We start from the raw sequence: 27,633 nt of genomic DNA, 5'->3' as shown, positions 1-27,633 counted from the left end.
TCAATGGACAGGTTCTGATATACTGGTGTCTGCCTGGCTGAGAGATCCTGGTGGAGGAGGGCCCCGGCTCCCACTCCAACTCTCCAGACCCAACCAGTGCCCCACCCTGGGGCAGATCAGAGCCAGTGCCCCCTAGACTGGAAAAGCCCTGTGCCCCATTCCCTCTACCCCCAGCCAGCCCCCCACACGGGGCCGGAAGCCGACTGTCAGTGGGAGCTGCCTGTGTCTGTGACAATCTCCCTCTTGCATCGATTGCACTGAGATCTCCAGCCACTTGAACCACCTTCTGCAACATGTTCTAGGGCCAGATTCATATGCTGGCTTCCCCTTCCTGTCCTGAAATCTCACATCTCACTGCAACCCTCATTCTGACACTCACACCTTCTCCGTCCCAGGCAGGTGTCCTCATGCACCCGACTTTTCTCATTGGAGTTGGAATTCACTAGCCATCCTAACCGGGCATCGGCTGTTCCAGTGCGCTGTTCCCAGCCGCCCCACCCCAGAGGCAGATGCAACTCAGCTCCAGGTGAGTAACCCCTGGGCAATGTCGCTGTGTGGCTGTTCCCCAGCTGCCCCGCCCCGGAGGCAGCTGCATCTCAGCTCGGGGTAAGTGATTAGTGTCTGCAGCATGTACAATACGATAAGAGGTGTGAGCTGCTAGTGTTAAAATATTATAGTGTGACTGGAAAAAGCAGTAATAAAGGGATCGAGCTGGGACAGGGGACAGGTAGCCGGACTCCTGGGTTCAATCCAAGGCTCTGCGAGGGGAGTGGTCGGGGGGGAGCTGGGAGCCAAGACTCCTGGGTTCTGTCCCTGGCTCTGGGAGGGGAGTGGTCGGGGCGGGGAGCTGTGAGCCAGGACTCATGGGTTCTGTCCCTGGCTCTGGGAGGGGAGTGGTGTGTAGAGGGGCTCAGAGCCTGGACTCCTGGGTTCTATTTCCAGCCCCACAAGCAATATGCAGCCTGCCCCATTGCAGGGAAGCCACGGGCAGCCCCAGACACAGGGAGGGGAAGTCAGCAGGATGCTGGTACTGGGGTTTCTGAGACAGCTTGTCCCACCGCCCCCCTCAGCATCCACTTCTGCTTTCACATTCCTGTGCATGCTGCTTCCCTAGGCTCCAAGTCACAAACCCTGGGGGACCCGGGCTGAGGGTCAGAGAGCCAGGTGCCAGGCCCCCCTCTGAAGGTCTAGGGGAGAGTGGAACTAGGGTGGGGGAGGGAACTGGATGGTCTGTGGAGACTGGGGTGCCCCTCAATCCCAATCGACAGCCCCTTCCCATCCCAGCCCCTGGCTCCCTGCCCTCGCAGCTCTGCCAGTGGCCCTCCAGCCTGAGCAGGGTCCTGCCCTAGGGCTCCCCCACCATGGGGACCACACTGGAGCCATGGGCTCAGGGGGACACGTATAGCCTCATATCTCAGCCTCCTTCCCAAGAAGACCTGAAGGCAGCAGAGGGATGGTGGGAAATGGAACTGCTAGGCTTTTCCCCCTTCCCCATAGGGGTGGTTTTGGGGGGCACAGAATGCAGGCATTGCAGAGGGATGGGGATGGCGGCTGGATCTCTCACGGCTGGCCCCAGGACAGCAGAGCCTGTCCCACCCTGCTCTGGCAGGGGATGGTGCATGGCCACAGGGGATCCAGGCTGAGACCCACCCAGCTCACTGCACCAGTGACCAGCCCCAAGCTGCAGAACTCCATCCTTGAAACCCCCTCTGATGGGCTGCCCTGACCACTTGCCCCACCTCCTGGAGAAGGGCAGCCAATCAGGGGTGCTGCAGGAGGGAGGCAGCTCCCCCCTCAGGAGCTGAGAGGAGTTTTTAGGTAGGGGAGGGAAAGGGGGGGCGGCCTGTACCATTTTCATGGGGGTGAGTGGAGCCATTGCCCTGTACTGTTTGCACAGAAGGGGAATGGGGGATGCAGAGGAGTGGCTCATACCATTTTAAAAGGCAAGGAGGGGTGAGGAGTAAATAGTCCACACCATTTTCAAAGGGGAGAGCAGTGAGTGACCCATACCATTCTGACAGCAGTGGAGAGGGGAGCGGGAAAGGAGTGAGTGGCCAATACCATTTTCAAACATGGGGGGAGGAGAGTCACAGCTGCAGGAGGAACAGGGTGGAGTGGGGGTGGAGGAGAAAGCTGTGCGGCAGGGAGGGCAGGATTAGCGCCCCACCCTGGCTGCAGAGGGGCGAGCTGGAAACGGGACCAGACCAGACCAGACCAGGGCTGCGGAAAGGCAGAGGCACTGGAGAGTAAAGGCAGAGGAGCTGGGGAGCTCCAGCCTAGAAAGCCCCAGGTGCAGCCTAGCAGAAGGCCAAGGGGTACTGGGGGTTGCACTGACAGCCCGGGGGCAGGCCAAGACAGCAGGTCCAAACCCTCCTTGCCAGGGATGAGTGGCTGATACTGCAGTCTGCCCCAGAGTGTGGGGCTAGACAGTGACTTGCAGTAGCCATATACTGAGGTGAGGTGAGTTTCCCAGGAAGGGGAGACCCTGAGAAAAAGGGGTTAGTGCCAGGGGGCAGCACCCCAGCTAACAAAGCATTGGGGTCCTGGGAGGGACACGGGGCCAGAGGATGGTGTGGGCACCTTCTGTGAGCCTGAAACAGTAATTGTGCACACACGTCCCCCCTCTCTGCTGCTCCTCCTCCTCTCTCTGCTGCTGAAGAGCAGAGCTGATTTTGATTCCTTTAGGAGGCTAGTTACAGGCTGCTAAGCTGAATTCACTTTCGGCCAATGGTGCCCCAGCACTGGGGCTCCCCTACTGCAAGCTGAAATGACTGAGCGCTGCATTAACTAGCGGGGGAACCTGAAGCTATATTGCTAAGTGGCTGGTGGAGCAGTTTGGACAGGCCTGCGGAACAGCGAGTGGAGCTGAGCAGTTTGCAGAGATGGCTGGAGGAGCGGCTTGTGCTGAAGGCTGCGGCAGAACCCCACAGAGAGGCGGGGCAGTCGGGCCCAGACCACGTAAGGTGCCCCTTAACACCCTGTGTACCCCCCACCCCCATTTCCACCCAGGCTAGGGGGGTAAAACTCTGCCGATGAACTGCACTGACCAGGGCCAGAGACTTTTCGGACTGTGTGATTCTTGGATCGCTGGACTCAAGAGACTTTTGGGGTGTTGGACTCAAGAACCCAAGGGAAAGGACATGGCCCAATTTATCTTAGAATATCAGGGCTGGAAGGGACCTCAGGAGGTCATTTAGTCCACCCCCTGCTCAAAGCAAGACCAATCCCCAGATTTTTACCTCAGTTCCCTAAATGGCCCCCTCAAGGATTGAATTCACAACCCTGAGTTTAGCAGGCCAATGCTCAAACTACTGAGCTGGGGTGGGTCTTTACTCATGGTTTGGTCTATGAACCCTAGTTGTGGTGGTTTCCCAGTTTAATGCTGATGTCGTTTATCTCATGTTGTTAAACATTTTCTGCTATACCGAGACTCGGTGCTTGCGAGAGGGGGAGTATTGCCTCTTCGAGGCGCCCGGGGGTGTGTGTAAGATTTTCCCAGGTCACTGGGTGGGGGCTCGAGCTGGTTTTGTGTTATGTTGTTGGGAGGCGACCCCTATGTAGTGAACCCGGCCCTTGCTACTGTCAACTCAGCCTGGCAGAAGGGTTACACTTGTGTTAAGCCAAGCTGGTCGCCTGCCATATTTCCTGTTCTTACTACACATCAGTGCACATACCTGTTCCAGCCTCTCTCCTCTCCCTGGGCTTTGGAACCCACATCCCTTGCCCAGTTTGGGGGCCTTCCCCCCACTCATGCGGCCCCTCACATCTGGGGGAGTTGCCCCACCCCGACAAGAATCTGTTGCTCTCAGAATCTCTCCACCACCCAAATGTCTCCCCATTGACCACCCCTATCTGCTCTTACTGGGGGCCAGAGCCCCAGGGTGCAAGCAGACATGATGTGCACTGGGCTCGGAGGGGACTCATCTGCACCCTCCCTCCCCTGGCCAGCTCTGCCCCCGGGGTAGTGGGTGGTTGCTTCCTCCCCCGGCTAGTCACAGCTCATTCTGTGAGCCAGTTATCCACTGGCTCCTATCTGCCACGTTAACCCTTTGAGTTTCTCCTGGGCCAAGATTTCCTGTGTCTCTGGGCCCTGCCCCGCTGCCTGCAGTGACCACATCTCTGGTTTCTGACGTGTCCTGGAGACATCCGGCCCTTCGGCCTCTCCTCCACCTCCATCTCTACCCTGCAGTGAGTCTCAGCCATTGTAACACAGGAGGTTTATTGAATGTCTGAACCCGCTACAGGAAGTTCTCAAGGTCCTTGGGCCTGGCCAGTCTCAGCACCGTCCAGCTGGGTCTGATCCCATCCAGGTAGCTCAGGCCCCTCTTTGTCCCCAGTCCAGAAGCGACCTCCTTCCAGCCAAGCCCCCCATATCCCCTCCCCCACCAGTCCCTCTTCCACCCTCTGTCTTCGATCCCAGGTGAACAGATCACCTGGGCCCCCTCTCTTCCATCCTTTGTCCTCACTGGCCAGAACCGGCTGGCTCCTATGATGGGCTGGGACTCTGGGCCACTGGTTGCTACATTCCAGAATGTCCAAGCTGGTGTCTGGGGTCCCTGCTGCCTGGTGAGGTCACACCTCACCCTCTGCAAACACAGTCCCCCTCTCCCACCAGCTCGTTCCGCACGCAGTACACAGGGAAACTGAGGCAAATCCAGTATTCATCAAAACACTCACGAAATCCCCCACTTGGTCACAGGTTGTTTTTTAAAATAAAAGTTTTGTGCAAATGTTCCCTTTCCTAAAAACCAATCACAGGATTTTTTGGTTTTTAGAAAGGCTTCACTGAGATCTTGGCCATTTAAAACTAATGATCACTGGAAAAAATTCACTGGCTAGGAATTTTTCACAAAAAATATTCCACATTTTTCAATTCCCCCCCGCCCCATGTTTTAAAATATCTTCAGGACATAGAAAGAAACAGACATTGAAATTATTTAGACAGAGAGAGGGGGTGAATGGGGATGGATAGATTACTGGTAATTAACCCTTGCCCTCCCGTGTCAGTAAGAGATGGATCCCAGTCACCGTAATCTCCATGTTATCAGCCATGTCAGGTTTTGAACTCAACCCAGATGTTCTAAGGTTTCCCGGTTTTTCCTGCATCTGAACCTGGTAATTGCCAAGACCCAAGAAAAACACATGAGTCAAATAATGAGCTCAATGCAATGCACAAAGATCCCTTGCCCAGAGCTGAGATGAGGCTGCCTCTGGGGTGGAGCGCAGGGGCTATTTATACAGGGACCCCCTTGCCCAGTGCTGAGATGAGGCCACCTCTGAGGGTGGAATGTGGGGGTGTTTATATAAGGATCCCTTGCCCGGCTGGTGCTGAAATGCAGCCACCTCCATGTGGGGCATCTGTTTAACAGCCACTGAGGGAAACCTCCCAGGCAGCTGATTAGAAAGTCTGAAACCAGAAACTCGCTGACTGGAAACTTCCTGTTATGCAAGATCCGCTTAACAACCAGCTTCCCAGCACAGCTGCCAGCGCCCACAAGCAGGGGGGCAAAGCTGAGTGGCCTGGGGCAGAGCAGGCCAGGGTCTGGCTGGGGTGGGAGACTCGGGAGGACCTGGCCGTCGGGCCTGGTGCCAATGCCCCTGTGTTTCTTTTAGTTCTAGGTTTCTCCCAAACCCTTGCGTATCTCCACACCGGGCAAGGAGTCCTTGTATAAACAGCCCCCATGCTCCACCGCAGAGGCAGCCACATCTCAGCACTGGGGAGAGGTCCCTGTGTAAACAGCCCCCAGGCCAGATTCTCTGCGTCTCAGCTCTTAAGTCGAAGGACGGAGTCTGTGGCGGGTGGTAAAATCCAGCTGCATGTCCTAATCCAGCCGATGGCGCAGGTCCCATCACAAGGGAATCCCCAGACTCAGTGACCTGGTACCTGGGAGGCTTTTGAGGAACCGAGAGACAGAAAACAAACACTGAGTTCAGTGGACCGGCTCTGATCTGCCGGCATCTCCTTTGCTGAGAGACTCTAGAGGGGAAGGACCCCGGTCCCATTCCCAGAGCCAGCCAGTGCCCCACCCTGGGGCAGATTAGAGCCGGTGTCCCTAGAGGGGAAAGACCCCATGCCCCATTCCCCCCTCCGATAGCCAGTTTCCCCTACTCCCTCTCCGCGGTGGGGCCGGAAGCCGGCTGTCAGTGGGAGCTGCCTGTATCTGTGACAATCTCCCGCTTGCGTCAATGGCACCAAGATCTCCAGCTACTGGAACCAGCTTTTGCAAGATGTTCTAGGGCCAGATTTCATTGCTGACTTCCTCTTCCTGTCTTGAAATCTCACATCTCGCCCCAGCCCTCGCCCTGACACTTGTACCCGCTCCCTGCCAGGCAGGTCTCCTCATGCACCCGGTTCTTCCCATTGGAGTCGGGATTCACTAGCCGTCCTAGCCGGGTATCTGCTGTTCCAGTGCGCTGTTCCCAACCGCTCCACCCCAGAGACGGCTGCATCTCAGCTCGGGGTGAGTGATTAGCGTCTGCAGCATGTACAATACAATACGAGGTGTCAGCTGCTAACGTTAAAACATTGTTGTGTCACTGGAAAAAGCAGTAATAAAGGGATCGAGCTGGAACAGGGGACAGGTAGCCGGACTCCTGGGTTCAATCGAAGGCTCTGGGAGGGGAGTGGTCGGGGTGGGGGGGCTGGGAGCCAGGACTCCTGGGTTCTGTCCCTGGCTCTGGGAGGGGAGTGGTGTGTAGAGGGGCTCAGAGTCTGGACTCCTGGGTTCTATTTCCAGCCCCACAAGCAATATGCAGCCTGCCCTGTTGCAGGGAAGCCGCAGGCAGCCCCAGTCAGAGGGAGGGAAGTCAGCGGGATTCTGGTGCTGGGGTTTCTGAGAGAGCATCTCCCCACAACCCCCTCCTGTCTGCACCAACTTCTGCTTTCACATTGCTGTGCATGCTGCTTCCCCAGGCTCCGAGTCACAAACCCTGGGGAACCTGAGCTGCAGGGTCGGAGAGCCAGGCACTGGGACCCTCTCTGCAGGTCTAGGGGTGAGTGGAAATGTGTGTGGGGGGAACTAAGAGGTCAGTGGAGACTGGGCTGCTCCTCAGTCCCGACCTGCAGCCCCTTGCTATGCCAGCCCTGGGCTCCCTGCTCTCACAGCTCTTCTGGTGCCCCTTCAGCCCGAGCAGGGTCCCGCCCCAGGGATCCCCCATCATGAGGACCACACTGGAGGTGTCAGCTCCAGGGCCCACGTACAGCAGGGGTTTCCCCAGCTCCCATCTCTCAGCCTCCTTCCCGAGAACACCTGAGGGTAGCAGAGGGATGGTGGGAAATGGAACTGCTGGGAGTTTCCCCTTCCTCATGGGGTGGATTTGGGGGGCAGGGAGGGCAGGCACTGCAGAGGGGGCAGTTATAGATGGAAACTTCTCTCCCAACCTCCAGCTGTGCTCACCCCATTGCTCCCCATGGAGCCGTGTGGGGCACAGACCCCTTGGGGCTCCCAGACACTGCACACAGGCAGGGCAGCCCCCCAGGGATGGGGGTGGAGGTTGGATCTCTCGAGGCTGGTCCATGCCCCTCCTGGAGAAGGGCAGGCAATCAGGGGTGCTGCAGGAGGGAGGCAGCTCCTCCCTCAGGAGCTGAGAGGAGATTTTAGGTAGAGGAGGGAAAGGGGGGAGTGCCTCGTGATAAAGGAGGCTATTGATATAATCGACATCACAGAAATTTGGTGGCTTGAGAACAATCAATGGGACACAATTATTCTGGGGTATAAAATATATCGGAAGGACAGAACAGCTCATGTGGGGGGAGAGGAGGGGAGTGGCGCTATATGTGAAGGCAAATGTAGAATCAAATGAAGTAAAAATCTTAAGTGAATCCACATGTTCCATAGAATCTCTATGGATAAAAATTTCATGCTCTAATAAGAATATGACATTAGGGATCCGTTATCGATCACCTGACCAGAACAGTGATAGTGATGATGAAATGCCAAGGGAGATTAGAGAGGCTATCAAAATTAAGAACTCAATAATAGTGGGGGGGGGTTCAATTATCCCTGTATTGACTGGGAACGTGTCACCTCAGGACGAAATGCAGAGACAAAATTTCTCGATACCTTAAATGACTGCTTCATGGAGCAGCTGGTACAGGAACCCACAAGGGGAGAGGCAACTCTAGATTTAGTCCTGAGTGGAGCGCAGGAGCCACTTGGAAATAGTGACCATAATATAAGAACATTTATCATGGCTGTGGTGGGAAAAACATCTCAACAGCCCAACACTGTGGGATTTAATTTCAAAACGGGGAACTACGCAAAAATGAAGGGATTAGTTAAACAGAAATTAAAAGGTACAGTGACTAGAGTGAAATCCCTGCAAGCTGCATGGATGCTTTTTAAAGACACCATAATAGAGGCCCAACTTCAATATATACCCCAAATTAAGAAACATGGTAAAAGAACTAAAAAAGAGCCACCATGGCTTAACAACCTTGTAAAAGAAGCAGTGAGAGATAAAAAGTCTTCCTTTATAAAGTGGAAGTCAAATCCTAGCAAGGTAAATAGAAAGGAGCATAAACATGCCAAATTAAGTGCAAGAGTGTAATAAGAAAAGCCAGAGAGGAGTTTGAAGAACGGCTAGCCAAAAACTCCAAAGGTAATAACAAAATGTTTTTGAAGTACATCAGAAGCAGGAAGCCTGCTAAACAACCAGTGGGGGGCCTGAGATGAGATAAAAAGGAGCGCTTAAAGACGATAAAGTCATTGCGGAGAAACTAAATGGATCTTTTGCTTGCAGTCTTCACGGCTGAGGAGTCAGGGAGATCCAAACCTGAGCCAGTTTTGTAGGTGCCAAATCTGAGGAACTGTTCGCAGATTGAAAGTGTCACAAGAGGAGGTTTTGGAATTAATTGATAAACTCAACATAACAGAGTACCGGACCAGATGGCATTCACCAAGAGTTCTGAAGAACTCAAATGTGAAATTGCGGAACTATTTAACTAGGTTTGTAACCGCTCTTTAAATCAGCTTCTTACCATGACTGGAAGTATGCTAATGTAACCCGATATTTAAAACGTCTCTAGAGGTGATCCCCGGCAATTACAGATCGGTAAGTCTTAACAGTCTGTACCGGCAAATAGTAGAACAATTTAGAATAAAGTCAGACCACATAGCAGAAATAAATTGTTGGCAAAAGTCAACATGGTTCTGTAAAGGAATCGTCTTACTAATCTATTAAGGTTCTATGAAGGGGTCAACAAACATGTGGACAAGGGGATCCAGGACATAGTGTACTTAGATTTCCAGAAAGCTTTTGACAAGGTCCCTCACAAGGCTCTTACGTAAATTAAGTTGTCATGGGATAAAAGGAAGGTCCTTTCATGATTGAGAACTGGTTAAAAGACAGAGAACAAGAGTAGGATAATGGTAATCTCAGAATGGAGAGAGGTAACTAGTGGTGTTCCCCAAGGGTCAGTCCTAGGACATCTATTCAATGATTCATGATGATCTGGAAACAAGAGGGTAAACAGTGGTGACAAGTTTGCAGATGATACAACTGCTCAGATAGTTAAGAACAAACAGATTGTGAAGAACTTCAAAAGATCTCACGAAACAGTGATTGGCAAGAAAATGGCAATGACGTTTATGGGATAAATGTAAAGTAATGCACATTGGAAAAAATAAGCCCAACTATACATACAATATGATGGAGGCTAATTTGCTACACTAATCAGGAAAAAGATGCGATCATCGTGGATAGTTCTCTGAAGATGTCCACGCATGTGCAGAGCGTCAAAAAGCAACAGATGTTAGGAATGATTAAAAGGGGATAGAGAATAAGCTGAGAAATATTATTGCCCTTATATAATCCATGGTACGCCCACACTCGAATCTGTGACAAGATGTGGTCTCCTCACCTCAAAAGACATTCTAGCACTAGAAAAGGTTCAGAAAGGCAACTAAAATGATTAGGTTGGAGAGGGTCTATATAGAGGAGAGGATTAAAGAGGCTAGACTCTCAGCTGGGAAAAGGAGACTAAGGGGCGATAAGAACAGAGTGTATAAATCATGAGTGATGTGAGGAAAGTGACTAAGGAAAGTTATTTACTTATCCATATATAAAGAACAGGGGTCACCAATGAAATTAATAGGCAGTAGGTTTAAAACAAATAAAGGAAGTTCTTCTTCACACAGCGAACAGTCACTTGTGGAACTCCTTGCCTGAGGAGTTGTGAAGCTGGGACTAATAACGCGTTTAAAAGAGAACTGTATAAATTCATGTGTTAAGTCATTAATGGCTATTAGCCAGTCTGGGTAAGGAATGTGTCCTAGCCTCTGTTTCAGGGGAGGAGATGGATGCAGAGGAAAGATCACTTGATCATCGCTGTTAGGTTACTCCTCGTGGGCACCTGGCAGTGGCCACTGTCGGTCAGACGATACTTGGGCGGATGACATTTGGTCTACCCAGACGACGTCCTTATGAACCATTTTCATGTGGTTGCGAAGAGACATGCCCGTATCATTTGTACGAAAGGGAATGCGAATAGGGGAGTGGCTCGACCATTTTCAAATGGAAAGGAGAGGGTGAGGAGTAAAGTGTCCAAAAATTTTTCAGGGGAGGAGGGAAAGAGTGAATGGCCCATACCATTCTCATAAGTGAGGAAGAGGAAGAGGGAGTGGCTCAAACCATATTAACAGGTGAGAAGAGAAGGTGTGTGTGGCCAATACCATTTTCACATGTGTCAAGGTTCCCTCCCCACTCTGAACTCTGGGGTACAGATGTGGGGACCCCAATGAAAGACCCCTATGCTTATTTTTACCAGCTTAGGTTAAAAGCTTCCCCAAGGCACAAATCCTTCCCTTGTCCGTGGATGGTATTGCAGCCACCACCAAGTGATTTAGATAAAAGTTCAGGAAAAGGGCCACTTGGAGTCTCTTGTTCCCCAAATATTCCCCCAAGAGCCTTCATCCCCTTTCCTGGGAGGCTTGAGAATAATGTGAGTACCGACCAGACCCTTTCTCCCTAGGACACTGAAAATCAAACGGGTTCTTACAGGAAGAACTTTAAAGAAAAAGTAAAAGAATCACATCTGCAAAATCAGGATGGAAGGTAACTTTACAGGGTAATAAAAAGATTTAAACACAGAAGATTCCCCTCTAGGCTCAGCTTCAGAGATCCAAAAACAGGAATAAAACTCCCTCTTAACACAGGGAAAATTCACAAGCTAAAACAAAAGATAATCCAGCGCATTTCCTTGCCCTTACTTACAATTTCTCTAATTTTAGATGTGTCATTTCAGGTATGTTTTCAGGAGATGTTTTACCTGCTTGGTCCCTCTCTCCGGGAACAAACAAAGAGAGCACAAACAAAACCTCTCCCTGCCCCACCAGATTTGAATGTATCTTCTTTCCTTATGGTCCTTTTGGTCAGGTACCAACCAGCTTATTTGAGTTTCTTAACTCCTTACAGGTAAAGTGATTCTGTATCTCTGGCCAAGAGGGATTTATGTTACTGCATACATAAAGGTTGATACCCTTCCATTTATATGTGAGTAGTGGGGAGGAGGGAGTGGCTCCTACCATTCTCAGAAAAGTGGGGACGGGGGAGTGACCAGTGCTACTTTCATGGGGGGAGGGATAGCTCAGAGGTTTGAGCATTGGCCTGCTAAACCCAGGGTTGTGAATTCAATCCTTGAGGGGACCACTTAGGGTTCTGGGGCAAAATCAGTACTTGGTCCTGCTAGTGAAGGCAGGAGGCTGGACTTGATGACCCTTTGGGGTTCCTTCCAGTTCTAAGAAATAGGTATATCTCCATTCAAATAAAAAAAGGAGGGGAGGAGAGTCCCAGCTGCAGGAGAAGCAGGTTGCAATGAGGGTGGGGGAGACAGATCTGGGGCAGGGATGACAGCATTAGTGCCCCATCCTGACTGCAGAGGGGGGAGACATCAGCTCTCTGCATCCTCCCCTCCTAGGACACTTTACCCACCTATGGGCCATCCAGCTCCCCTGGGTCCACACAGAACAAAGCCACTCAACACACAGGGGCAACAAGAGCACCCATGGGGCAGCAGTGAGAGGGATAAGATAACGGGTCCCAAACAACAGGGCGTGTGGAGACAAAGCATAAATCTGTGGATTTTAAAAGCCAATCTCAGGATTCTTAAAGAAAACCTCAGGATTTATTAGTGAAATTCAAGCAGGGGCAGGGACTTATGTTCACATTAAATCTCAGGATTTTTTAGCAAATCCTAGAATCACAGACCCACAGGGTGAGAAGGGACCGCAGGTGTCACCCAGTCCAACCCCTGCCAAGATGCAGGATTGGTTGGATCTAACCCATCCCAGACAGATGCTGTCCAGCCTCATCTTGAAACCCTCCAGTGAAGGAGCTTCCATGACCTCCCTCGGCGTCTGGTCCATTGTCCGACTGTTCACACAGCTGGGGAGTTTTCCCTGAGATTAAATCTCAGGGAACTGTTCTGCTGTAGTTTGAATCCATTGCCCCTTGTCCTGCCCTCTGGGGTGAGAGAGAACAACTTTCTCCAGCTTCTCTATGGCAGCCTTTGAAGTATTTGAAAACCGCAATCATGTCCCCCTCCTCATCTCTTTTTCCAAACTAACCATACTCAGTTCCTTCAGGCTGTGTCCCTAGGGCTTCCATTCTATCCCTTTGATCGTCTTCATCCCTCATCTCTGGATCCTTTCCGCTTTCTCTGCATCCTTTCTATACATTGGTGACCAAAACTGGACACAGTCCCCAGCTGAGGCCTAGCCAGCGCTGAGTAAAGCAGTACTGTCACCTCCCGTGACTTGTATGCTTTGCCTCTGTTAATGCAACCTGACATTGCATTTGTTTTTTTGAAACAGCATCACATTGCTGACTCCTGTCGAGGTTATGATCCACTCCAACTCCCAGCTCCTTCTCAGCTGTGCTGTTGCCAAGCCAGTTCTTCCCCATCCTGTATTTGTGCATTTGGTTTTTCTTCCCTAAGTGGAGCACCTTCCCTTTGTCTTTCTTGAATTTCATTGTGTCATCTTCAGTCCACTTCTGCAATTTATCGAGGTCCCTCTGATTTTTAGCTTCATCCTCCAAAGTGTTGGCAACTCCCCCACTAGGTTTGTGTCCTCTGCAGATCTGATCAGTCTGCTCCCTAGTCCTACATCCAGGTCATTGATAAAGACGTTAAACAACACGGGACCCAGACCAGATCCCTGTGGGACTTCAGTTGAGACCTCCCTCCAATCCCACATCATTCCATTAACAGTTATTCATTTATTGCAGTTGTTTAACCAGTTATGTAGCCACTTAATGGTAGTTCCACCAAGCCCACATTTCTCCATAAGAATGGCCGTACCGGTCAGACCAAAGGACAATCTATCTCAGTGTCCTGTCTCCCGACAGTGGCCAATGCCAGGTCCCCAGGGGGAATAAACAGAACAGGGAATCATCAAGTGATCCATCCCCTGTCTCTCATTCCTAGCTTGTGGCAAACACAGACTAAGGAGACCATCGCTACCCATCGTGGCTAATAGCCATTGATGGACCTTGTTACCAGCTTTGCCTGTTACCTTGGGGTACGCTCATTTCTTAGGGTTACTCTTCTGGGGTGGGAGGCGGGAGTTCTGTACTTCTATCAATGTGCTGCTTGTGTCACGTGTGTTCTCATATGGAGCTCTACGTTCCCCTTCTGCAAGTTCCCTCTGTCACGGAGTTTGGGGGAGACAAGGCCCCACACCCCCAGCTTCCTGTGATTCACCGTGACTCTCAGCCAGCCTGTGAGGGTTCCTTCCCCACTCTGAACTCTAGGGTACAGATGTGGGGACACGCATAAAAGCCCCCTAAGCTTATTTCTTCCAGCTTAGGTTAAAACCTGGTATTCTGCCACCACCGAGTGATTTAACAAGAAACAGGGAAAGGATCAGTTGGAGTTCCTCTTCTTCCCCCAAAATATCCTCCCAAGCCCTTACACCCCCTTTCCTGGGGAGGCTTGAGAATAATATCCTCACCAATTGGTTACAAAGTGATCAAAGATCCAAACCCCTGGGCCTTTGGACAATGGAAAAATCAGTCAAGTGGCTAAAAGAAGGATTTTATTAAAAAGAAAAGATAAAAATCATCTCTGTAAAATCAGGATGGAAATAACTTTACAGGGTAATCAGATTCAAAGAGCCCAGAGGAACCCCCTCTAGACTTAGGTTCAAAGTTACAGCAAAACAGGGATAAATTCTCTAGCAAAAGGAACATTGACAAGTTGAGAAAACAAAGATAAACTAACACACCTTGCCTGGCTGTTACTTACAAGTTTGAAATATGAGAGACTTGTGCAGGAAGATTTGGAGAGTATGGATTGATGTCTGGTCCCTCTTAGTCCCAAAAGCGAACCACCCCCAAAACAAAAAGCACAAACCAAAGCCTCCCCACCCTAGCCAATATTTGAAAGTATCTTGTCCCCTTATTGGTCCTTTGGGTCAGGTGTCAGACAGGTTACCTGAGCTTCTTAACCCTGTACAAGTAAAAGGATGTTGGTGCCTCTGGCCAGGAGGAATTTTATAGTATTGTACATGGGAGGGCTGCTCCCTTCCCTTTATAGTTATGACATGCCCCCCAAATCACAGATAGTGTTTGACAGCCAGTTCCACGCTGACTGTGATTTCTTCCTGGAGCTGGAGGAGAAAACAGAGTTAATAAAACACATGCACCTTTAGACATACTACTGATTATATAAAAACTAACAATATGTCCCACATTCCAAGAACAATTTTTAACCAGTTGATTCTGGGAAACTTTCACGGGAGAGTGCAACAGCCACTTTGTTAGAAGCTCCTGAAATGTGTTGTATTTCAAAATCGAAATGTTGGAGAGCAAAACTCCACCGAAGAAGTTTTTGGTATTCCCCTTGGTGGTATGAAGCCACTTCAGTGCAGCATGGTCGGTTTGTAGTTGCAAACGCTGTCCCCAATTGTATGAGCATAACTTTTCCAGCACGTACACAAAGCCGTAGCATTCCTTTTCGCTGATTGACCAGTGGCTTTCCCTCTTGGACAGTTTCTTGCTGAGAAACACGACAGGATGGAATTCTTGATCCGGTCCTTCCTGCATTAAAACTGCTCCCACACCATGCTCGGACGCATCTGTGGTTACTAGGAACGGTTCGTCAAAGTCTGAGGCCCTTAGCACAGGGTCAGACATGAGTGTCGCTTTTAGCTGGTTAAAGGCCTACTGACACTCATCAGTCCACTGAACTGCATTTGGCTGTGTCTTTTTGGTCAGGTCTGTCAGTGGGGCGATGATTTGGCTGTAGTGTGATACAAATTGCTTGTAGTATCCAGCCAAGCCTAAGAAGGATTGGAGCTGTTTCTTTGACTATGGGACAGGCCACTTTTGGATAGCATCCACTTTGGCCTGTAGGGGGTTAATAGTTCCTTGACCTCCTTGGTGTCCAAGATACGTCACTCTGTTTAGGCCTATTTGACACTTTTTAGCCTTAACAGTTAGTCCTGCCTGCCTGATGCACTGGAAGACTTTTTGCAGATGTTCCAGGTGTTCTGCCCATGAATGAGAAAATATGGCCACATCTTCAAGGTAGGCGACTGCAGATTCTCCCAATCCCGCTAGGAGATCATTTACAAGTTTTTGAAAGGTGGCGGGTGCATTTCGCAGCCCGAAAGGAGCACATTAAATTCATACACTCCTGCCTGGGTGATGAAGGCTGACTTTTCCTTGGCGGGTTCATCTAGCAGTACCTGCCAGAACCCCTTGGTTAAGTCAAAGGTAGAGACGAACTGGACACGTCCCAATTTCTCCAATAGCTCGTCTGTGCCTGGCATTGGATAGTTGTCTGAAGAGTTACAACATTTAGGTTACAGTAGTCCATGCAAAAATGTATTTCCCCATCTGGTTTGGGATCTAGAACCACTGGAGAGGCCCATGCACTGTCAGAGGGGAGGATTACACCCATCTGTAGCATATTCTGGATCTCCCATTTTATAGCAGTTTTAGCTTGAGGAGACACCCAGTGAGGTTGGGCTCTAATTGGGTGAGCATTACCTGTGTCAATGGACTGCTATGCTCGTTTGGTCCGTCCTGGGGTGGCTGAGAACATCAGCGCGAAGCTAGTGCACAGCTCCTTGATCTGCTGTTGCTGCATACGTCCAAGGGTCATGGAGAGGTTCACCTCTTCCGCACCACCGTCACTTTTTTTGTTGTAGTAGACACCTTCAGGCCACTCAGCATCATCTCCTCCCAGGAGACAGACTGTCGGCCATTGTCTGTGCAGACAATATCACAGAGGCCTTCCTGGGCTCTGCAACAATCATACACCCTGATCCCTCCACCTAGATACCTAAGAAATGCATAGGGGAAACTGAGGCACCCACACAGTATTCAGAGAAAACATTAAGAACATTTCCACTTTGTCACACCCTCCCAATGGAGGGATCCTGTAGGACCTAGGTTCCCCCGGGCTGGGTTCTTCCAGCCCCAGAATCAGATGAACACACACACAAACACACACTTTAACAGAGCGCTTCTGAGAGGACCAGGTTAATCAGGGCTCCCAAGCTGACCCCTTAGATGTCCCTAGGTCAGTGGGCTGGGTCGAGCAGCACCTCCAAGCTGTCACCCTCATAGGCCATGGGCACCGCACCACAATAGCGTACGCCTGAACAGGCTGGGTCGAGCAGCAGTTTCAATCTCCCACCCTCATATGCCCCTGGACTCAGCACATCCCTATCCTCGCTTCCATGTTACAATTGTGCTTGGAGTAACCCACTTGATGAGCAAACCCCGCAGGATTTATGGGTGCTGCAGGGATCTTTTAGCTTAGGCGTAGGCACCAACTTTCTTGGCGCCGGTAGCTGCCCGTGCCCCCACTTGCCCCTTTCCCCACCCCTGGCCCCGCCCCAACTCCACCCCATCCCCGCCCTTGGCCCTGGCCCCATTGCAACCCCATCACCAAAGTCCCAGCCCAGCCCTGCCTCTTCCCCCAGCGTGCCGCTTTCATCCCTTTCCCTCTTCCTCCTTGCCCCACAAATCAGCTGTTTCACAGCGCAAGCACTGGGAGGGAGGGGGGAGAAGCAGGACGCGGTGGCACGCTCGCAGAGGAGGAGAAGGAAGTGAGATGGAGCAGGGTAGGGGGACGGGGCAGGCCACAGGGAGCTGCCAGAACGAATGAGGAAACCAAAAAACACCCACGAGAGAGAAAGAGAGAGAGAGAAAGATGGGTTCTCACCACTCCGTGAAGCTTGACTCAATCGGGGTTCCCAGATAGTGGTGGTAGCTGAGAGTCTGGGGTGCTGAAGACAGGCAGAGCCCCCGGTATGATCACTCAGGAGATGAAATTCCAGTGGAACTGATGCAGATTTTGATCCAGGCATCAGAACACTTCCTTGAGCATGGGAAGGGGTTTTTGTAGAGAAACAGTGGTTCGAAGGAGAACACTAGATTTGTCGATATGTAAACACTGGAGATACCAACGTTGTTTTGTTCAGGCTGGACATGGGAACTGATCACTTCTGGTTTGGGGCGGTGTTCCTTGGAGGGAGCTCACAATGCAATTAGGGAGCTTCACTATTTTGGATACCAGTCAAGGATTCGTTACTAGAACTGGTCTGATAACTGCTGAGCTGAGTGTGTGCGGGCGGGTTCATTGACATCTGGAGCAGAGATCCCCCATCATGCACTGCTTCCCGGCTTTTCTGGTCCCAGAGTTCCATGCAGTTCTTGCCTTGGAATCTCTGTTCTCCATTCTGTCTGCTAATGGAGATGCCTCCTTGTCCCATCTTCAATGCAAATGAGGCTAGGGGAGTTTCCTTAATCCTGTCACTCTTATCTCAGGGGCTTAGGGGTGTCTCCCAAGGCCTTTCCACTTTTTGTCAGTCCTTCTTCTTATACAGATTTGGTTCAAGCAGAGGTGTATGTGGGGGGTCTTTCATGAGTCAGACAGGCTGGGTATTGCACCCTGGTTCCCCAAGAACACAGAGCTGCTAGGTAACAACATATTGTCCATGAATTTATCCAGTTCTTTTTTGAACCCTGTTATACTTTTGGCCTTCACAACATCCTCTGGCAAGGAGTTCCTCAGATTGACTGTGCGTTGTGTGGAGAAATACTTCCTTTTGTTTGTTTTAAACCTGCTGCCTGTTAATTTCATTTAGAGACTCCTAGTTCTTGTGGTATGAGAAGGAGTAAATAACACTTCCTGATTTACTTTCTCCACACCAGTCATGATTTTCTAGACCTCACTCATATCCCTCCTTAGTCGTCTCCTTTCCAAGCTGAACAGTCCCAGTCTTAGTAATCTCTCCTGAGCTGGTCGCCCGCTCACATGTTGTTTTTTTCTGGGAAGACTGAAGCAAAGCAGGCACTGAGCAGCGCTGCCTTCCCACCATCTTCAGCTCGGGATTTTCATCTCATGATTCTTAGAGAAAATCTCAGGGTTTTTTTGCCAATATAAGGATTTTTTTAGCCCACGATCTCTCAGGATCATCTAGTGATTGGGGGGGGGTCACTACAGTGCCAGCAGCCACAGATCAGCCCCCCACAGAGCCCAGCAGCACGGATGGTCCCCAAGGCAGATCTGTCCCCCACTCCCATACAGCCTCCACTCTCACACTTCCCAACCCCCCGTCTGTCTCTAGGTCTGTCCCAGCCCAAACCACAGACATGGGCAGAGCCCTGCCACCACAGCAGGATGCAAGGGAATGGGAGCTCTGGGCTCAGGGCCCCCCCTGGAGAACAGAGGGTCCTGCCCCCCATGCAGCCACTCTGAGGGTCCTGATCCTCGCCCTGCTCTGGAGGGGTAAGTAAGAAGCACCTGCAGCCCCAGTGCAGGGGGAAGGGCAGAACCTGCGCTAAGCGGGGCCAGGTCTGTCCCAGGACTTGGAAGGGAGACTGGGGAGAGGGGGAGGGGAACCCAGTGCCCCGGTGTGGTGCTAGGGGGTGTTGAGTGACAGGGAGCGGGCAGGGGGCTTGATGTACGGAAGGCTGGAAACTAAATGGAGTGAGATTTGGTCAGGAACCCAGGGCTGGGTTCTCGGGGGGCTGCAGGTCGGGAGTGAGGGGCATTGACAGAGCTGTGGGGGGAGTTCAGGCTTGGTCTCTGCTCTCTATGGGTCCCACTTCGATCCCTCCCCATCCCCTGCAGGATCCCTGGCCCAACAGCCTCGATTTACCCTGACAGTGCCACAGTCGGTGTCAGTGCAGGAGGGTCTCTGCGTTCTCGTCCCCTGCACCTTCATGTACCCAACCTGGTACAACACCAACAATCCCTGGTCCCAGCTCTACAGATACTGGTACAAGGATCAGGCTAACGTGGGCTCTGATCTGCTCGTGGCCAGCACTGACCCCAGCCAGGAAGTATCACAGGAGACCCAGGGTCGGTTCCAGCTGGCAGAGAATCCAGCGCAAGGAGACTGCTCCCTGCAAATCAGCGACGCCCGAAGGACGGATGCAGGGAAATATTTCTTTAGATTCGAGAAAGGGACATTGAAATACAGTTACCGCTCCAATTCCTATCCCACTCATCCTACACTAGATATCTCGGTGCCAGGTAAGAGCAGCTGCAGTCACCGCTGATCAGCCCCCCTGAGCCAGCCAGTCCCCGCCCTGGGACCAGATCTGGGCTGCGACCTTAGAGGGGAAAGGCCCCAGTGATTCTCTCCCCATGTCTCAGGGCTGACGGAAGAGCCAGAGATCCAGATCTCGCCAGCACGGGGGCTGCCAGGGACGCTGCTGGCCAGGAAGCCAGTGACTATGACCTGCACGGCCCCTGGGCGCTGCTCCGGACCCCCTCCCCGAGTCACCTGGACGGGGCCGTTCAGCAACACAGCTCGGGACATCTCAGTCCAGCTGGCCAACGGCACCTGGACCCACAGCTCGGCGCTCAGCTTCACACCTGGCCCGGGGGACCATGGCAAAGAGCTTGTCTGCACCGTCACCTACAGGCCACCACAGGGACCTTCCACCCGCAGAACCGTTCAGCTCCATGTCAGCTGTGAGTGACCCCCCCTAGGCCCTCCACACCGGCCCCCAGCCCCCTCTGCTGGGATCCCCACTCCTGGGCTCCCCAGCCCTGCCCTCCAGCCCCTCCCCCAACTCAGCCCAGTGCTGGGATCCCCATCCCCCACCATGCACTCTCGGCCAATTCTACTCCAGGCCCCTTCCCTTCACACCGTGCAGCCCCTTCTCCCTTGGGATCTTCACCCTTCCTGCCCCCCTTGGCTATGGCTCCCCCCTCCCATCCACACCCCCAGGTCTCCAGGCCCTTCTCTAATGGGATCCTCTCCACCCCCGACCTGCCCTGCCCCCAGAATTCTCCTGGGCTGGGATCCACTCCCCACCATTCCAGTCCCCCCTTACTGGGATTCCCCACACACACACCAGCTACCCCAGTTCCCCCTGAGATCTCCCTGGGCCATCTCACCACTTCTCCTCCCGCTCCCCTTCCTGCCGGGATCGGTGGATGCTCTACATGGGGCAGAGTGTTAACGGACCCAGTCACTGTCCAGCACTAAACACGCTCCAGGCTCAGTGCCCAGAGACCTCGGCCCGCCCTGCCCCAGGGCAAACTCTCGTTCAGTGGCCCGTGATTGTCGAGCTACGGATCCAGGGCAGAGGGGAAATCAGCAGCCGCCCTTGCGAGGTGAAGGCTCAAATCAGGTTTCACTATAAGGACGGTCCTTGTTCCTGTCAGCCGGAGGGAGATTTAGAAGGACACTGCCCCCCCCCTCCGTGTCTGAGCCCAGGCCCCTGTCAAATCCTGAACATCTACACAGACCTTGCTGGAAACAAGCCCGACACAACAGACTCAGGCTGTGGGGCTTTGACAGCAAAGTGGACAAACCCTGGCATTCCTGGCCAGCCGGTACCAGCGTCTGGCTGTTCCAGGTGTTGCTTTCAGATGCCTCTGGGTGCAGCCAAGCAGCCGGGCTGCATAATACCCAGGTCTGGCCGGCCAAGCCAGGGGGCAAAAGGAGAGGGCTGGGGAGAGATGAACCAAGGGGGGAAGGCAAAGGACCCACGAGGGGGTGTGTGATGTCCCTGGTGGTGGCTGGGACTAGGGTGGGAGCTGGGTTATTTGGACCCCTGACTCTGGCCCACCCTGGGGACAACACATTTGGAGAGCAGGACGCTGATCACCAGGGCGCAGGCAGACAGTGGCACCGAAATGGTGATGCTCACTCCAGTACCCAGTCTGGAGACGCTTGGCCCCTCTTTCGTGCCTCCGCCAATTAGGCCAAATTTTGACCTACCGGTTTTGGTTCCTTGAGTTTTGATTGGACAGATGACTAGGGAGGAGTATAAAAATATTGCTAGAGCATGCAGAGGTGTATTCAGGAAGACCAAGGAACAATTGGAGATGCAGGTAGCAAGGGATGTGAAGGGTAACAAGAAGGGTTTCTACAGGTATGTTAGCAACAAGAAGAACATCAGGGAAAGTGTGGAGGAGGCAACCTAGTGATAGAGGATGTGGAAAAAGCTGAAGTACTCAATGCTTTTTTTGCCTTGGTCTTCATAGACAAGGTCAGTTCCTAAACTGCTGCTCTGGGCAACACAGTATAGGAAGGAGATGAGCAATCCCCAGTAGTGAAAGAACAGGTTAAGGACTATTTAGAAAAGCTGGACATGTACAAGTCATAGAATCATAAAATCATAGAATACCAGGGTCAGAAGGGACCTCAGGAGGTATCTAGTCCAATCCCCTGCTCAAAGCAGGACCAATTCCCAACTAAATCATCCCAGCCAGGGCTTTGTCAAGCCTGACCTTAAAAACCTCTAAGAAGGAGATCCACCACCTCCCTAGGGAACCATTCCAGTGCTTCACCGCCCTCCTAGTGAAATAGTGTTTCCTATATCCAACCAAAACCTCCCCACTGCAACTTGAAACCATTACTCCTTGTCTGTCATCTGCTACCACTGAGAACAATCTAATCAAATCCTCTTGGAACCCCCTTCAGGTAGTCAAAAGCAGCTATCAAATCCCCCTCATCTTCTCTTGTGCAGACTAAACAATCCCAGTTCCTCAGCCTCTTCTCATAAGTCATGTGCTCCAGCCCCCTAATCATTTTGTTGCCCTCTGCTGGATCTTTCCACCTCCTTCTTGTAGTTTGGGGCCAAAAGTGGACCCAGCACTCCAGATGAGGCCTCACCAAACTTGAATAGAGGGGAATGATCACGTCCCTCAATCTGCTGTCCTACTTATACAGCCCAAATGCCTTAGCCTTCTGGCAACGAGGGCACACGCTGACTCATATCCAGCTTCTCACCCACTGTAACCCCTAGGTCCTTTCTGCAGAACTGCTTCCTAGCCATTCGGTCCCTGGTCTGTAACAGTGAATGATTCTTCCGTCCTAAGTGCAGGACTCTGCCCTTTTCCTTGTTGAACCTCATCAGGTTTCTTTGGCCCAGTCCTCCAATTTGTCTAGGTCCCTCTGTATCCTATCCTACCCTCAGCTATCGACACTCCTCCCAGTTTAGTGTCATCTTCAAACTTGCTGAAGGTGCAATCCACCATCCTCCAGATCATTAATGAAGATATTAACAAAACCGGCCCCAGGACAAGACCTTGGGCACTCCGCTTGAAATCGGCTGCCAACTAGGACATGGAGCCATTGATCACGACCCATTGAGCCCAACGATCTAGCCAGCTTTCTATCCACCTTGTAGTCCATTCATCCAGCCCATACTACTTTAACTTGCTGGCAAGAATACTGTGGGAGACCGTATCAAAAGTTTTGCTAAAGTCATGGAATAACACATCCACTGCTTTCCCTGCTTCCAACCCCCTGCTCATTTCCTAGTTCTGGTTCCCCGGTGTAACCCTAACCCGGCCCCTGGGTTCTGTCAGGCACCTCTTGGGTGGGGCTCAGTCGGGTCTGTCGTTTCCCTTCCCCACCCACGGGTCTTGTGTCACTTCAGGGACTTTCCTGTCCCCCAGCTAAGCTCACAGCGTGGCACCATGTCTAGTCTCCTCTGATCCCTCCTATCTGGTTTGTGTTACAGATCCACCCGGGACCCCCAACATCACCGGGACCCTGACCAGGAACGGACGCCCCGGTGAGAGGCCGCGCTGCGAGCCCCGGGAATCAGCGAGCGCCTCCTAGTCAAGATCAGCCAGGCGAGGCTGCTCTGTGCCCGGACAGGAGATTCTGAGAAAGCCGCAGGGTTGTGAGGAGGGTGGTGTGATGATTGGGCCCAGTTCCCTCTGTCTCCAGACCCCAGGGTGGCATAAGTGGGCACTGGGCAGTGGGTAGAAGATGGATTAGGGAGCGATCTCTGCAACAGAGACCTGCTGTAAAGGCACCGGGATTGTGCACCCACCCAGAGCTGGCTATGTCTCCACACCAGGAAAGGGTCCCTGTATAACCAGCTCCTGCATCCCACCCCAGAGGTGGCTGTATTGTGGCACCTTGGTGGAGGATCTCTGGAGGGGGCCTCACCTGCCTGCTTATGTCTTTCAGTGCTGGAAGTGTCGGGAGCTGAGGACGACGTCGTGTCTCTGGAGACCTGGGAAGGCGACTCCCTAAGTCTGGGCTGTGAGGCTGGGAGCAGACCCGAGGCCACTCTGAGCTGGGCCAAGGGGAATGAGTCCCTGAGCCCCAGCCAGGGACGGGCTGGGCATCTGGAGCTGCCGAATCTCAGCAGAGGGGACGCTGGGGAGTATTGGTGCTGGGCAAAGAATCCCTTTGGGTCGGCCAGCCGGGCCCTGCGTGTGCACGTGCAGTGTAAGGCTCTAGGGGGCACTGCGCCACACAGAGGGGCCTTAGTGGAGGGCATTGGACTGCAGGGGGCAGGTGGTCAGTAGGGGGCGCTGTGCTTCAGGGGGTTAGCAGGGGGTTAGTAGGGGGCGCTAGGCTGCATGGAGCAAGGCGGGGGTCAGTAGGGGGTGCTGGGCTGCAAGGGGCAGGTGGTGGGTCCATGGGGGCGCTGGGTGCAGGGGAGGTGGGGGTCAGGTGCTGGGCTGCGGAGCAGGGTGTCAGTGGGGGGCTCTCTCCAATCTAATACGTTGCTGTGGGTATTTCAGCCCCAGCGAGGATGCTGCAAATCACCGTCTCCAGAGCTAACAGGAGCGACCCCCAGTTATTCCAAGGTATCGCTGGGGGTTGGGAGTGGGGTACAGGGCCTTTCCCCTCTAGGGGGCAGCAGCCCCGATCCAGTTCCCAGGCAGGGACTGGCTGGCTCAGGGTGCAAGTGGTTCCGTGTTATTTCTATTCCCAGATCCCGGCGCCCTGGTGGCAAACGGGTCACAGCTCATGGCTCGGGAGGGCGACTCCCTGCGCTTCCTCTGCTCTGTCGCCAGCAGCCCCCCTGCTGCACTGGGCTGGGTGAGGGGGGGCCAAGCCATCGAGGGCACCCACCCCGTGGGAGAGAATCAGCTGCAGCTGGAGCTGCCCAACGTGACGGCCGAGGAAGGGGGGCTGTACGGGTGCTGGGCCCAGAACAAGGAGAGCTCTGCCCAGGGGACGTTCCAGCTGCTCGTCGAGTGTGAGTGGGGTTAACCCCTGGGACGCTGACCCTGGAGAGTAGCAGTGTTAATCCGTGGGACTCCTCGCCACTGAGTACTAGCAGGTGTCACAGGGTGCCCAGCCCCTGTAAAGAGAGACAGTGCAACCCCCCCCATCCCCGCCATGCCATGGTTAATTAGCTACTTCAGGGGCAGCCCCAAGGTGGGCAGCTGAGATGTGAACAGACTCCTGGGCTGTCTACAAGGGCCGTGAGCGCCCAGGCTGAGGGCGGAGGAGCAGGTGGGTTGGTGTGAAGTGCAGCTGGCCGAGGATGGGGCCAGATCAATGCCCAGGGGCCGACCAAAGAGACATCCCAGGGCAGAAGAACCCACAGGACTCCCTGCCACTAGATATCAGCAGGTTAATCTATGGGACTCCCTGCCTCGGGTTTCTCTTTCTAACTATTAATTTGTCACTGTGTCTCCTGCTCTCCCCAGACAGCCCCAGGCCGGCGACTGGGCTGAACTCGTTCTGCCAGCGCCAGGGGCCCAGCGTCAGCTGCAGCTGCTCCCTGCGCTCCCAGCCCCCGCCCCAGCTCCAGTGGCAGGTGGATGGGGAGCCCCTGGCTGGGAACGGCTCAAAGGGGGCCCTTCAGGTCAGCTCCTGGGCCCAGGGGGATGAGGCCGTCAGCATCCTGAACTGGACGGGGAGCGGGGAAGGGGGCCCCCGGATCTTCTGCCTTGGCTACAACCGGCACGGGACCTATGCCGCCCTGCACTTTGACTTCAGCCCCCCACAGACAGGTGAGACACTTGGACTCCTGGGTTCTGTCCCCAGCTCAGGGAGAGAGCCAGGACTCCTGGGTTCTATCCCCAGCCCTGGAAGAAGAGTGGGATCTGGGTGCTGGAAGCAGGGGAGTTGGGAACCAGGACTTCTGGATACTATCCACAGACCTGGGAGGGGAGTGGAGTGGAGTCTAGTGGTAAGAGCACGGGGCTGGAAGCCAGGACTCCTGGGCACTGTTCCCTCTATGCTGTGTGCGTTTGTGCACGCACACAGATCCTAAACCCCACGCACATGGCAAAACGCCACACGCACAAAAATGTGCACAGAAGCACAATAATTTGCACAGAGGACATTTTTTGAGCACACGGCCTGTCAGAAATTAGAGGAAGCGTTGCTCCTGGGTTCTCTCCCAGCCGTGTCCCGTGCTGTGTGTTTTCGCAGGTGCAGAGGAGCCCGTCAAGCTGCTGGGTGTCGGGGTGGCCTGTGGGCTGGGGGTTGCCATCGGCTTCTTCCTTCTTGGGCTCTGTGTGATCATGTGAGTCTGATGCCTCCTGCCCTGCCCCCCAGCTGCCCCTCCCAGATCCCACTGAGATCCCCTGCCATCACCCCTGGGCTTTTCCAGCCCTCCTGGGCAGCCCTCCCCCCAGTGAGATCCCTCCCCCAACCCATCGCTCTGGTCTATCCCAGTCTCCTGCACTCTAGACTCTCATACTGGGCTGCCACCTTCCTCCCTCCCCACGGGGCTAGTCTAACCCCGCCACGGTCTCATGAGTCCATCTTGATCCATCTCCCCACAGGCTGCGGGGCCGGGAGCCGGAGCCCCCCAGAGCTGAGGCAGGGGAGATGGCTAACGGGAGCCAGGCCGAGCACACGGCCAACAACGCCAGCCTGATCTACAGTAACGTCACCACCATCCCCATGGTATGTACCTGGGGAGAGCAGGGGACCAAGCTCACCTGCCCTCCCCCCCGTCTCTGCACCCCTCCATTGCTCCTCCTCCCTCTCCCCGCTTTCCTACCCCCTTAATGAATGCAGGACTATAAGCCAGGCTTTCACCAGGGCTCCCAACAACCCCATGCATGCCCAGTGCAAGAAATGCACCCCTGCCACCAGTGTGGGCTTCCCGAACTGTGTGGGATCGGCTCCTGCATACAGAAAATGCACCTCATCCCTCGAGTCTCGCTCAGAGGGAAGGACATGCAGCGAATGCATTCACATGCCTTCACAAAGTGCAGGGGACTAGATTGGGGCTGCAATGCTGCTAATCCCTGGGCATCTCCCAAATGCATCAGCTCGGCAAGAAATGCATTTCTGCAGCTGCCTGCTATGGTATCATGTGTTTGTCATCAGACAGTGTATGCAGGGTGCTCCGTGTATGTTGCACCCCTCAGAAAATGCAATGAACGCATCAGCATATTCTGTGCAACCACAAGATCAGATCATGAATGCACAGTGCATAGAATGCACACAACCCCATGTGTCTTGCCAATGGATGGCCAGTGCAGGCAATGCAGAGAATGCATTAACTTAACTGGTGCTGCCCCAAGATGCATGAGATCAGTTCATGCATGCTCGGAGCATGAAATCCAGTCAATACATTTCCTGAACATGTTCTGTGATGAGATGCATGAGATGAAATCCTACATGTGTGGGGCATGAAATGCACACCCCCCCATGCATCTTGCTAATGCGTGTCCTGTGCAGCTGAGGCAGTGAATGCATTAACTGAGCTGGTGCTGGCATGAGATCGGCTCATGTGTGCAGAGTGTGTAACACACCCAATCCCCCATCTCTTGCTAGTGAATGCCCGATGCAGGAAATGCATTTGCAGGGAGCGTGGGGGAAACGAGTCTGGGACAGCCCATGCAATCAGCTCAGCAGGGTGGATGCAAGTCTCTGCTTGGTGTCTCTGCCTTGCTTCTCACTCAGGATCACAAGACTCCAGACAAAGGCATCCAGGACGGGGCTGCAGCAGCCCAGGCCCCGCTAGGCCCCGGAGAACCAGATGAGCTGCACTACGCCACCATTGACTTCTCCAAGCTGCAGCACAAACGGGGGGAGCCTGCGGAGGTCCCCGCCACGGAATATTCCGAGGTCCGGCTGAAATAGCCCCCTCATGCCATGGGCCCAGGCTGGGTGTCTCTGGCCTGTCCAGTGCGGGAGGGGGTCAAAGTGAGAGGGAAAGGCGGCAAGGGGTCAGCCCCGAGTTGGAAACCTGGGTGCAAATCCCTGCTCCGCCCCAGACTCAGGGCAGAGTCAACTAGGCCTTGAAGAGGCTGGAGCGCTGCATCGTGGGGTGGTATCCCAGAGTCCCCTGCAGCCGGGTCCCAAAGCCTGCCCCCTCCCAAATGCCACTGCCCCTGGGGGAAAGAGCCTCTCACCCCCCAGCCTCAAAGAGTCTCTCTTCTACCCTGCCTGAGCCCTCACCCACTCGCTTCACAGATGGGCAAGATGGTCA

The 27,633-nt window shown here is 53.3% G+C and overlaps 1 protein-coding gene across 1 annotated transcript; it reads left to right on the top strand.

Moving 5' to 3' along the window:
* Positions 1-27,292, top strand: LOC116838266 (sialic acid-binding Ig-like lectin 16). The gene is made up of 12 exons (XM_032803310.2): positions 1-526; positions 18,585-18,745; positions 19,091-19,495; positions 19,619-19,939; positions 22,948-23,001; positions 23,406-23,669; positions 23,969-24,034; positions 24,163-24,429; positions 24,887-25,192; positions 25,617-25,710; positions 25,973-26,096; positions 27,105-27,292. The coding sequence occupies exons 1-12, from the start codon at positions 510-512 to the stop codon at positions 27,282-27,284; spliced, it is 2,259 nt and encodes a 752-aa protein (XP_032659201.1). The 5' UTR covers positions 1-509; the 3' UTR covers positions 27,285-27,292.
* The last annotated feature ends 341 nt before the right edge of the window (positions 27,293-27,633 follow it).

The sequence above is a fragment of the Chelonoidis abingdonii genome, chromosome 11 (assembly GCF_003597395.2).
Source record: "Chelonoidis abingdonii isolate Lonesome George chromosome 11, CheloAbing_2.0, whole genome shotgun sequence".
Classification (NCBI taxonomy): domain Eukaryota; kingdom Metazoa; phylum Chordata; order Testudines; family Testudinidae; genus Chelonoidis; species Chelonoidis abingdonii.
The sequence above is the reverse complement of the archived record's forward strand: the minus strand, read 5'-3'. Positions and strand labels throughout refer to the sequence as shown.